At 44.0% G+C, this 12,619-nt stretch overlaps 1 protein-coding gene across 2 annotated transcripts in view; it reads left to right on the top strand.

Annotated features, from left to right (window-relative positions):
• lrch2 (leucine-rich repeats and calponin homology (CH) domain containing 2) overlaps positions 1-11,048 on the top strand; it is a 30,010-nt gene extending 18,962 nt beyond the window's left edge. For both annotated transcript variants that reach the window (XM_056594982.1, XM_056594983.1), the window contains 9 exons: positions 682-744; positions 1,600-1,648; positions 1,861-1,995; positions 2,212-2,265; positions 2,459-2,522; positions 5,187-5,299; positions 5,800-5,937; positions 6,339-6,416; positions 7,870-11,048. In XM_056594982.1, the coding sequence (XP_056450957.1) occupies positions 682-744; positions 1,600-1,648; positions 1,861-1,995; positions 2,212-2,265; positions 2,459-2,522; positions 5,187-5,299; positions 5,800-5,937; positions 6,339-6,416; positions 7,870-7,992 (817 nt within the window). In that variant the 3' untranslated portion in view covers positions 7,993-11,048. The remainder of the gene's footprint in view (positions 1-681; positions 745-1,599; positions 1,649-1,860; positions 1,996-2,211; positions 2,266-2,458; positions 2,523-5,186; positions 5,300-5,799; positions 5,938-6,338; positions 6,417-7,869) is intronic.
• Positions 11,049-12,619: the final 1,571 nt, after the last annotated feature.

Here is a 12,619-nt window from a genome sequence, read left to right as displayed (position 1 = left end):
TGTCTGTCTTTGTGTGTTTGTGTGTGTGTATGTGTGTGTGTGTCTTTTTGTGTGTGTCTTTGTGTGTGTGTGTGTGTCTTTGTGTGTGTGTGTGCGTGTGTGTGTGGGGGGGACCCCAGGCTATGAATGTTCTTTGCAGTAAACTAAGCCAAACGTTAAAAGACCACACATGCAGCTGGTTATAGGTAACACCTACGCACACCTTTTTATTGTGGCCATCCCACACCCACTTTGGCTGCCTCCCAAATGGGGGTGACGACTCTCTGGCGGACAACAAAGTATGTATCAGCCAGCAGTCTTAGGGTGTGTCCTCGCTGGCTTTCTTTCATCTCAAAGCATCTCCAGCGTTCCACTGGACTAGCTTCTTTGTTATCTCGCAGACGTGCCAGGACAACTACACAAATTAGTCTAGACACATCCATATGTGTTTTTAAATGAGGTCTCTTTTTAAGGTGGACAGCATTGCTCTTATATTTTTACCATACATTCTTAAACATCAATAAGGCAGGATGTAGGTTAGGTTCTTCTATATATGGCGTTGCATGTATATCATCAACATAATCGTGATATTGTTGACGTTGCATGGAAACTTTATCCACAGTGCTGTGTATGATACTATCCGTGACAAAGTGTTGGAGCTATACGTTGTCGATGCTGACGGGTGTTCTGTCTCTTCTGCAGGTTCTTAAGTCACTCTGGGAGCTGCAGCAGTAAGCCAAGACCTCCGCCCCAGGCCACACGCAGGTATGAACAACCCCCACCAGCCAAAGGTTCACCCCCGTTAGACACGATCACAACACGTCACCATGGAGGTCTTGGAGAGTGCTGGATGCATCGCTGAGTTTTAACAGGCTGCCACTCACCATTATTTTTAATGTTACAATAACAAGTTGCCTCATGGGTTTGCTTGGCTTGACAACAAAAAAGAAAGGAGAAAAACTGCTTTATTAATAGAATCTCATTTGATACTCTCTGAAATACCTTCATACAGATGCAAACTTGTTTTTATTCAGGCAACTTATTGAGTTAATGACAGCCATTGCTAATTTTGCTGCTAAATTTTATTAGGTACAATACAAAAAAGACTGTAGAAATCTTAACGGAACATACACAAATTGTATGGAATAAACCAATATATATTTATGTCTGTTATTTATTTATTATTTGGGATCTATTTCTAATTCTCCGCGGCCCCGGGGCCAATAGTCCAGGGCCAGTAGCTCTCTCTCTCTCAGCAGCTCCGTGTCAGCCATGCAGAGCGATGTTGGCTGTGTGGGGTTAACAGGGTTGCCTATTATCTGCCGGCAGAGACATGCTGCTGGCAGATAATTGGTTAAAATCCCTGTGTTGAAAGAGATGGTATACTAACATCCTGATGGGTTGGATTAAAACTGCATTACGATGTAGAGTAAAAGGTCATCTGAGAAACAGAATACGACAGTGCCTGATGACTAACGTATTTGTTACCGGCACGTGATGACTAATGTGTCTGATACCAGCTTGTGCATGTGGACTGAGAGCAGCGTTGTAAACATGTTGTGAGTTGTGTACACGGTGATGACGGCCTCTCCTGTCTCCCCCCACCCCCATCCCCGGCAGTGCTTCCCTGGACGAGGGCACCAGCGGGGTGTCGGAGCCCAGCGGACAGGTACCTAGCTGGGAGGCCATCCTCCCTCCGCCTGCCTCCCTTCCCTCTTTCCCCACATGCATCCTGACCACACCCGGCCATTCAAAGTTCCACCGCTGCATCAAGAAAAACATCCATTGATACATGTCTTTAGAGACGAGTGACAAAGAAAAAAGGTCCTCAAACGTATCTGTGTGTAAAGGCTTAGGATCCTCCTGTTTCCTCCACCTCAGCCCTCCTCCTCCTGCTCCTTCGACGGGGGCTTGAAGTCTGAGCCCTGTGACGCAAAATGGTCAGAGATTCCCCCGCTGCTCAACCAGAACGAGGAGCGAAGGAGGAACAAATATCTGAGGAAGGACTACCTTAAGGTAACCGTGGCAACGAGATGGAGGGATGGATAGATGGGAAAATTGATTAGGATTAAAGGGACTTAAATGCGAACAAAAAAGTATTGTCAGGAACATAATCATCCTACCATCTTAATCTTTCCCAGAATGGAAATATAGGCGTGCCACAGTAGAAGGACAGAGGTTGTGTGTGTTTGTTTCTGTGTGTGCGTGACACAGATTTATCTGTTTCCCCAGTATGTTTGTCAGAGCACACGCAAATCGTCCTCTGGCGGCAGCGACGACTGTGAGGTGAGCGTTGTTCCCTCCCAGACTAACACACAGACACGCTAACGTGGCACGCTAGCGTGGAAGAAATGACTCTCTCTCTCTCTCTCTCTCTCTCTCTCTCTCTCTCTCTCTCTCTCTCTCTGTCTCTCTGTCTCTCTGTCTCTCTGTGTGTGTGTGTCTCCCTTACTCTGTGTGTCTGTCCGTGTTGTTACAGGATGGCTTGAGACACGCAGATTTCAGCACGGCGCTCACGGTGTTTGGGCTGAAGCCTCGTTCAGGTAAAACACTTTGTCCGTGTCTCCAGTCGGTGGCGCAGGCTAGGGCCGCTGTGGGACAGAATGGGGTAGGAAAGGGGTACCAGACATCCCTGTCTTCTTGGGACATTACCCGTCTCCGGGGGTCAGTGCCCATATTCTGGGGACAGTGCCCTGGGGACAGTTCCCGTCTTCTGGGGACAGTTCCCGTCTTCTGGGGACAGTTCCCGTCTTCTGGGGACAGTGTCCGTCTTCTGGGGACAGTTCCCGTCTTCTGGGGACAGTTCCCGTCTTCTGGGGACAGTGTCCGTCTTCGGTGGCCTGACCCCGGCTTGAGAGGGTCTGTAGGAAATGGCATTTTCAAAGATTCATGAATTGCTTTTGTAATGGCAATGGGTCTAGCTTGCGATTGAATATACATTTCTAGACAGTTGGTAATGAGTCTTGTGTCTATTTGAGGCTGTGATGTGTCCTCGCTAAGCATGAATCATAACTTGGACCAATTCCATATTCATCAAGCCTACGGTTGGGCTGACTACATCATCATCATAGTAAACCATTCGGGTTGCGACTTGGTCTGACGTACCCAGACCAAGTCGCAAATAAGCATTAGTCTGGAACCTCAGTTTGTTTTAGATTTCCAAGGGGAGATAATAGGACTACAAGCGATCACAGCAACAAAACCAATCAGCGTCACACATCAGAGGCAGCCATCTTGGTTGTTTATGAAAAAATAAATAAATGTGGTCACACTTAAGTTTTTTCAAACCACGTAGTAGATGAATGTGTCTGTTGTGTGCGTCACAAACCGACACAATCATTCATGTAGCAGTGTTCAGTCACTAGATTGTTCCAATGAATTTCAGAGATTCCACAAGAACATTATATAAGACGCTGCAATACCATATACAACTTTGAGTTATCTTATGCATGTATGTGTAACTCCGCTTACACCCCAGTTACCAACAAGGATCAGATATAACTACAACGTTAAGATCATGTAGGGACTCCATATTCTCCCCCATTTTTTTTGAATTATGAATAAATGAAAAGGAGATTTGTGAGATCCTAGGCACTAGGCACTACTTTCCTTGCCAAGGCCAGCAGTATCCTGGCAACACGAGCACGCTGCAGTCAACATCGGCCTGCACGTGAGTTCAGAGAGGGCACTCAATCCCAACCACACAATAATGTTAATGTTTTTTGTGTTCAAGCCCCTCCTTCTTCCGAATTCTCTGGAATAAGGGTTGGAGAAGGATATAATGGTTCTTCCGTTTGATTCTACTTGCCAAATGACACATGCGTTTCTGTTGAAGTTTCCCTGGAATTGCGCTCTTGCCTAGAGTGTAATGAAAGAGCAACAGCCACTCTCTGCACATGTTGTTGACTTTAAACTCAGGGTTGGTTTAAGTCTGTTTAGGACAATGTTCTAATTTCTAAGAAGGGCTATTTATGGCAGTTTATATAATGAGTTTTTGTATTCATAGCTTGCGTTCACATTCTAAGTACAGTTCACACCTCCTAAAGTATTGGAATGGCAAGGCCAATTTCTTTGTTTTTGTTGTTCAATATAGACATTTGATTTTAAGATCAAAAGATGAGCATGGGACAAGAGTTCTGAATTTCTGCTTTTATTTGCTGGTATTTACATTTAGATGTATTAAACGACAACAAGGATATATCACCGTTTGTATTAGACCACAGCATTTTTAGGTGAGCAAAAGTAAAGGAACATGTGACTGACAGGTGTTTCTTGTTGCCCAGGTGTTGCCTTTGAGGTTGATTCATCAAAGATTAAATAGCTCTGCATGACTAGTCTAAGTTTTCTGCCTTTTTTAAACCTGTAAAGCGTCCATTTCTTGTTAAAGACGGTAAACCAACATGAAGACCAGAGAGCTGTCTATGGAAGAAAAGGAAGCTGTTTTGAAGCTGAGAAAATAAGGAAAATCAATCAGAGCCATTGGACAAGCATTAGGCATTGCAACCAGAACAATTTGGAATGTCCTGAAAAAGAAAGAAACTACTGGTGACCTGAGCAACAGACACTGTATAGGTCGGCCAAGGAAAACAACAGTAGTTGATGACAGAAAAATTGTGAGGGCTGTGAAGAAAACACCAAAAACATCAGCAAGTGACATCACAAACGACCTCCAGAGTGCTGGGGTGAAGGACAATGAGCCAAAGCACACGGCCAACAAGAAGAATGAGACCGTTTGATGATGTCCAAGGGTCGCAGGCTTGAGGCAGTTATTGCAAGCAAGGGTTATCCCACCAAATATTGATGTTATTTACCTTAAGATTTTTTGTTCCTTTACTTTTGCTCACCTAAAAATGCTGTGGTCTAATACAAACAGTGATATATCCTTAGTTGTTTAATACATCTAAATGTAAATACCAGTAAATAAAAGCTGACTGGACTCATGTCTCATACTCATCTTTTGATCTTAAACCCAAATGTCTTTAGTGAACACCAATAACAAAGAAATGTGCCTTGCCGTTCTCGATACTTTTGGAGGGGAATGTACAACTGGACATAAGGGCCGTACAATGTCATGTGAATCGGTAGGACCTTTTGTCGTCTTAAGGTTGAGATGTACCATAAGCTGTGAAGCTCTCCACGCCATTGTTCGCATCTCCGTCTTGGCCGAGATGTTTGGATGGTGACCAACAGCGACCGTTGTTTTCCAGCATTCACACGCAGCTCCCGGCAGGAGGTGACCTCCAACGACCCCAGCTTCACCATGAGGAGGAAGATGGAGCACCTGAGGGAGGAGCTGGAGCAGATTGGCCTCCTCCGTCAGGTCAGTGTGACCACCGCACACACAGACACGCACGCACGCGCAAACAAACACAACTAGTTATGTGTTTGGGTTCTCTTCTTCGTTACTCCTTGTATTTCTCCTTTTTTGTAAAAAGTTTGACCATGCACTTTAGAGAGATCTATCAGGAAAAAATTAAGAATAAAACAAATTAATGGATTTCATAGGATCTCATATAAGAATACTAACCAATGAACCATGGTTCCTACCTTTCGTTGGACCCCGTATTAATTAAATGCCTATAGTGCTTTTCAAGACACTCAAGGTGCTTTCGATAGTGAGTGTGTCTGCATGTGGGAGGGATACGACGTCTCATTCCCTGCGATCTCCATGGAAGACCAGAGCAGGCGGTCACTCTGGTTCAGTCCCAGAGTCCCTCGAGTCCATAGGAACAAGAGGGGTGTGGACATTACCAAGAACCATCCAAAAAGCAGTGGGTGGCTATAGGAGGTGACCACGAGGCTGCGCACGTGTGTTTGCAGAACATCGAGTCCAGACTGAAGGTGTTCCTCCCGGACGACGTGGGCGCGGCTCTCATGGACGGCGTGGTGCTCAGCCACCTGGCCAATCACATCAGCCCACGCTCCGTCCCCAGCATCCACATGCCCTCCCCCGCCGTGGTGAGACGGCAGCACCGCGATGTACCCGCACGCGGGCTCTATCAAGTATTATCTTAGAACGGCTGAATGCCAAGAATGCATGACATATACATGTGCATACACAGTGTAAAGGGGATCACATAAAGACGTTTAAGAATGTTTCTCTAGAATGTGATTTAAGGGGCTCTCTTTGTCCAATGATTATATAAGTAAGAAGCTTGTTCTTTTTGTGATGTAAGAATAAATAATGTGTCAAGAATCGAAGACAAAAGAATGCTAATAGTTTGCTAATATAATTTTTTATCAAACAAAGGTGCAAAATATTGATTTTGAATGTGAATAACAGATCTTTTCCGGTTGCCAACAATGTCGTTGATGTCTCCTATGTGTACTGAGTGCTAACACTGTGCTCTGGTGGTCAGCCCAAGCTTAGCATGGCCAAGTGCCGCCGGAACGTGGAGAACTTCCTGGACGCGTGTAAGAAGCTTGGCGTCACGCAGGTAAGAACAGGAGGCAGATCTCAGCACCTTCCAAACGTCCACCGATGTCCGTCACTGTTATTCACTGTAACATGAACTCTGATATGTACACGCAAAAAAAATCATGCAAATCAGCATACAAGGGAATGAGGAGGTGAGTTGATTACCTGGGAAGAGACGCGTGAGTTCTGTGGAACATTGTGCAGCTCTCTGTAATAAGATAATTGCATTGTTTATTGACCCACAATCAGCTCTCTCGTACACAGACGAGTGCTGTTCTTCCTGAGGGCAAAAATGTCAGTAATTATTCAGACCTGAAAGACTAATAAATGAACCACAGAGGGAAGAGGACTCACGGGACGGCGATGTTTGATGATTATGTTGGCTCTCAACACTCAAAGGATGAAAGAGAGCGTCAGACCCTCTGGCTCAATAGACATTTTTCTTTGAGTTCTTTTCTTTTGTTTTGAACACATCTGTTTCACCCAAACCTGATCCCTCCTTTTGGTAACTTCAGAAGGTTTCCGCCGTGTGTGGTTTAGGAGACTTCCTAACCCTGAGTTCTGAGGGCCCAGGGTTAGAGGGTCAGTGTAGTGTGAGGCTGGGGGCCTCTTTAAGACTCACTGAGGGGTTAGGGGGACAGTGTATTTGAGGCTGGGGGCCTCTTTAAGACTCACTGAGGGGTTAGGGGGTCATTGTGGTGTAAGGCTGGGGGCCTCTTTAAGACTCACTGAGGGGTTAGGGGGACAGTGTAGTGTGAGGCTGGGGGCCTCTTTAAGACTCACTGAGGGGTTAGGGGGTCATTGTGGTGTAAGGCTGGGGGCCTCTTTAAGACTCACTGAGGGGTTAGGGGGACAGTGTAGTGTGAGGCTGGGGGCCTCTTTAAGACTCACTGAGGGGTTAGGGGGACAGTGTATTTGAGGCTGGGGGCCTCTTTAAGACTCACTGAGGGGTTAGGGGGACAGTGTATTTGAGGATGTGGTTGCTCATATTAAGCACTACAAACATCCCAATTTATTTGTGCATATTTTGATTGATTGTAGTTTAAGAGATACTGGCCAACAATGAGTTTCCACTCAACAACTCCCTTCATCTGTATAAATCCAAGAATGCAGGAATGTAAGAAATATATCAATTACACGAGGCACACGGAATAGTTTGATTTTTTAAAAGTAAAATATCTATATTCAAATAAGAGATGTTTGTAATATGCAAGCCATGTTTCCATTTGACAGAACTTTATTATCCTTGCCCAATTCAGCATGTACCCGGAATTGCAAAATGGTAGCTTTCTGTGTAGCGCAGCGGGCATCCGCAGTAGGCAGCATACTATATATAACGGCTCCATCTTGTGTGTGTGTGTGTGTGTGTGTGTGTGTGTGTGTGTGTGTGTGTGTGTGTGTGTGTGTGTGTGTGTGTGTGTGTGTGTGTGTGTGTGTGTGTGTGTGTGTGCGTGTGCATGTGTGTTCCCCAGGACCAGCTGTGCCTGCCCCACCACATCCTGGAGGAGCGTGGCCTGGTGAAGGTGGGCATGACAGTGCAGGCTCTCCTGGACCTCCCCGCCTCAAAGACCCCCCAGCTGGAGGCTGATGATTGACCCACCACACCAGGTGGGGGGGGGGGAGGGGCGTGGTCCGGCTCTAGCCACACACCCAGACCCCCTGCCTCCAGCCCCAGCCCCCATCCCTGGAGGGGAGAGGTGGGGTGACCGTGGAGTGATGCCAGGGGGTCCAGGGAACCTTCCTTTAGGAGGTGAGGACCTGGTTGTCATGGAGAGGACCCCGGGTGGGGGAGGGATTGGGGGGACTTACCAGCTGACTGAGTTGGAGGACAGGAGGGGGAGACTACACCCTCCAGTCTTCTCGTGTGAAGACAGCTGGCAGCAGCCAACTCCTGTTTTTATTTCCCTGTCGTGTGTGTGTGTGTGTGTGTGTGTGTGTGTGTGTGTGTGTGTGTGTGTGTGTGTGTGTGTGTGTGTGTGTGTGTGTGTGTGTGTGTGTGTGTGTGTGTGTGTGTGTGTGTGTGTGTGTGTGTGTGTGTGTGCTAAAGTGGGATAGACACTTGCCTAGGTTGACGCAAAGGCCTAAACTGTGGACAATGAGTCCATAATAACTGCGTGTGCGTGCGCGTTATATCTATTGCTGTCATCTCATACGTCAGCAGTAGGTTGTTGTACAGGTGAGCAATCAGAGCTTTGAATTAGACAAGAAATTGTTGTTATTTTTTATCTTCATTTAATTTATTGCACATTATGAGGCTCAATGTATGTTTCTTTTTCTTCTTATTTTTGTTATTTATTTACCCTGTGTTGCCAAGGGAGACAGAATAAATGGGGTGTGTTTGCTGGAGACACACAAACCTGGAGTAGCTTCAGTTTGTCAACTCTATCTTATTTCTCGGGTAGTCTGTAAATCATGCCTACAATTAGTAATAAATTCAGGGTTAAAGTAAATAAACCACAAAAAATAACTGCTGTTTCACACGATAATACAACTATATATTCTGCTTTTTTGTGTTTCAAAATGTTGTTGAGTTTCTTTTTATTTGATTGTCTTTCAAGCATCTTTTGAGCTTCAGGTAATTTCCCAAACTCTCAACAGTGCAGGGCATATTGCTTTTTAGGGTATTGACATGTTAAGCTCAGGTTATCCCAGAGCACTTATCTGTTACACACCTGTAAGTCAATTTTACTCAGTTTCACATCATGTGTCTTTTTCAAATATGTAAAAAAAAAAAAAAAAAGTTTATGATAAAATCTCCTCATCTGAATAATGTTATTTGAATGTTTTCCTGACAAGCAAAACATGCCCATCTCACAATATCAAAATGAAGAACGCAAACCTCAATAATCTCAGCCCAAACTAGCAAAGAGTTGAACACCTTAGGATCAACAGATAGTCCTTTTCCATTGGCCCTTTTGGCAACAGTGAGTCAAGCAATGGTGCGTTGATTTTCATTTCCATTAGACCTCCCAGTTTAAAACGTGATGAGTCAGGCCCAAGATGAACCATCTCCGGAGTCGGGCCAAAGAGCACATTGTGTTCTTGTGTCTTGAGACGCGTCGTCATGTAAGCTGAGTATGGCTCATGGTTCGGGACTGCTTGATATGTTGTTATTTCTGTTGCTATTACTGTGACAGCCTAATTGATGCACATTATGACGTTCAATTATGTATTTAATAATAATAATAGGTTGGGTGTTTTGTGAGTGTACCCAAAAAAGGAGTAGCTCGAATTTGCCAACCCTTATCTTACTCCATATTATGGACTCGTTGTTTCCCACGACTCTTGCCTTCCACATTCCTTCCAAAATGAATTAGCAACAGGATTGCATATTCAGGGGGGTTAGGGCATTTTGTTCAATGATGCCTATAGATGTAATGTAGCGGCCTAATCTAAGGGGTTCATGATGATAAAGATACTAGCACACAGCAGTGATTTCTGTTTGACCATATCCACCTATCCTTCAAACTAAATTTCTCATCGCCGATTGAATTGTGTGTGATGCTTCGCTCTGAAACAAACCTAATATACATTCTATTAAATTCAATGATAAATGGCCTAAATGCCCATTTAAATGTCAATGTCTCGATAACAAATTGATCACAATTGAAATCAGGTTATGATATAAAACTAAATACAATAAGTTAGTGTTGTGGCATCAACTCAAAACAAGCGCCTCGTCAGTTAAAGCACACCTTCAAGCCCTGTTGTAATGGAGATGCAAACGGGCCACAAGGGTTTCCTTGTGTTTTTTCCCTACCTTGTTTGTTAGTTGTTTTGTTCCCTAGCAGCCCTGTCAGAACAATGCAAACCAGAAATGATTCCCTGAAATCAAATATTATATTGTAGTGACCTAAGCGCAAGAATGGAAAATAGTGAAGGAAGAGGCTGAGGTTGATGTCTGCTTTCCAAAATCAAATCAAGCATGCTGGGGTAACACTGACGTCTCCGACAACAAAGCCACCGTTGTCCTCGGGATTTTCCATAATTTTAAATTTTATTTTGGCCTGTGTATTATGACAGTTTAATTATCAATTTATTATAAGCAAGCAAACAAACAGATGGATAAACAGAGGTTTTTCTTTATTCTACCCAACCTAAAAGCCTTGTCCTCTATGACCACTCCATGAATAAAGTCCTGCTAAAACAGAATAGCATTTGAAAGATGAAGACAGCTTAGAGCACTGTAGGATTTCAAGATGGATGTTAAATCAGCTGGCTTATTATTTGCAAACAATACATCCATTGCAAACGTATACATGAGCTGATCCACAAAGTGTCAGACTCGTCGTTGCTTGCCATGCCTCCTCCACCTGCCATCCCGCTCATGTTTCCAGCCTTGGTATAGGCGGGGGCGGGCAGACAAGGCCCTATCCAATATTTAAATTTAAACTGCAGTACCGCTTTTCAATGCTCACTGTCATCGCTACGAATTGTACCAAAATTCAACCAAAATGTTGCCAAAATTATGCTAATTGTACGATCTTTGCATTGTAGTTGAATGGGTATAACAAAGCCAGCCCCGTAAAACCTGCCAATGTAGCCTACCCGATAGGCTACCCCCCAGTGCAATCCTTGGTTTTTCTATTCTGTGGGTTGATATAAGAGGACACTCGGGAAACAGCTCCCCAGGCCAACTTGTGTGTCAGGACTGCTCGGCTTTACTTGGCATTTTATTATCATTAATTTACATCTATCTTAATTTACGACAGATGTGTGTGTACTAACTTTACTCCGACTGACCTGCTCGATCTTGCACTCTATATGCTTACTCTTAGTGCTTTTTGACCAAAAGTGAAAAAGTACATTTGGATGCGTTTCATCAGCAGGTATACAGGTTACAAAGCCTCTTACCTAAGGATACAATGGATTTGGGGATCGAACCCAGACCCTTTTGACTGGGAGCGGGACACTAAATAGCAATGGCACTATCCTGTTACCACTTTGAAATGCAATCACCTTAAAGCTTGTGTGGTCAATTTATTTTAGAAGCATCTTTTGTTATAATTGTTGACATTTTCTTTGCATCCCAACAGCAATCAATAAATTCGATGCTCTGACAAAAACAGAACATAAGCCAGTATCTGTGGCGGCTGCAGGCCTGGACTGAGCATGTCTAATCATTCAGTTTGGCTAGAATGACATGACTGAATAGCCTACCTGTCTACCTACCTACCTAACCTACCTACCAACATAGCTACCTGCCTACCTGAACACACTCTGCCCGTGCACTCATTACGCAGGACCAGGGTCCACCACAAGGAGGCAGACCTATTGCTAAAGCTTTTGAGCTAGCCGCACACAAATCCAGGTGTGGCTTTCGAGGGTGGCCTGGCCTGTAGGGAGGTGTGGGATTTGACGGTTGGACAAAATCTTCTCTGGCTGTTTGCTCCAAAGTTGCCTGCCCCATCTTTAACTGAAAATCCGGGAAATCGCATTCTGTTCTCTTGACTCAGCAGAAAAACCTCAGTATTTTGCTGATTCAAGAGATTATTATCATACTTCAGCTTTGTGAAACCATTACACCGCATCAAAAACATGTAAAATTGTGACTATGACTGTTAATTTACTGTTATTTTGTTTCACTATCAGCTTAGCATCCATTTATTCAAATAATAGGCTTAGTTATTTAATGGGCCAAAAAAAGATAACATGAATTGATAATTGGTCAAATCTTTGTGAGCGTGAACATTTATCTGTTCCATCAATAATAACCATAATGCAAATAATGTGTTCTAAAAATGCTGCACCAGAGAGACAAAGATAAATGATCAAACCGCAGATTGTAGCCTTTTCAGTTGTAGGAAGCCTAGTGTTATTCAACATTGAGTCGAACACGGGTATTTGTAGCCTAATCTTTCAAATCGAATGTTATTTTAAAAATAAAATGTCATGTTTTATTTGGCAGGCTACAACCTTTTGGCAATCCTTTGGGAACATGTTAATGACCAAACTGTCATTTTTACAATGTAGTCAGAAATTAGTTTGAACTGTTTCTTGCATGGAATGGTAAGACACTTTAGATTGGGTATGGTTCAACAAAACATGGAATTGTACAACAAAACAAAAGATTTGACCACTGGGAGAACAATAGAGAGAGCCCGGTGTCGCTATCTTTACGGTGGACAAACATGGGACCTAATTTTGGAAAAAAATATGTACGTAACGTTAGTCAACGGCAAAAGATTGTCTTTCATGATCCCCTTTGATTTGTGCCACAAA

This window comes from Gadus chalcogrammus, chromosome 7 (assembly GCF_026213295.1).
Source record: "Gadus chalcogrammus isolate NIFS_2021 chromosome 7, NIFS_Gcha_1.0, whole genome shotgun sequence".
Classification (NCBI taxonomy): Eukaryota; Metazoa; Chordata; class Actinopteri; order Gadiformes; family Gadidae; genus Gadus; species Gadus chalcogrammus.
Note: the sequence above shows the minus strand (reverse complement) of the source record. Positions and strands in the feature narration are given on the sequence as shown.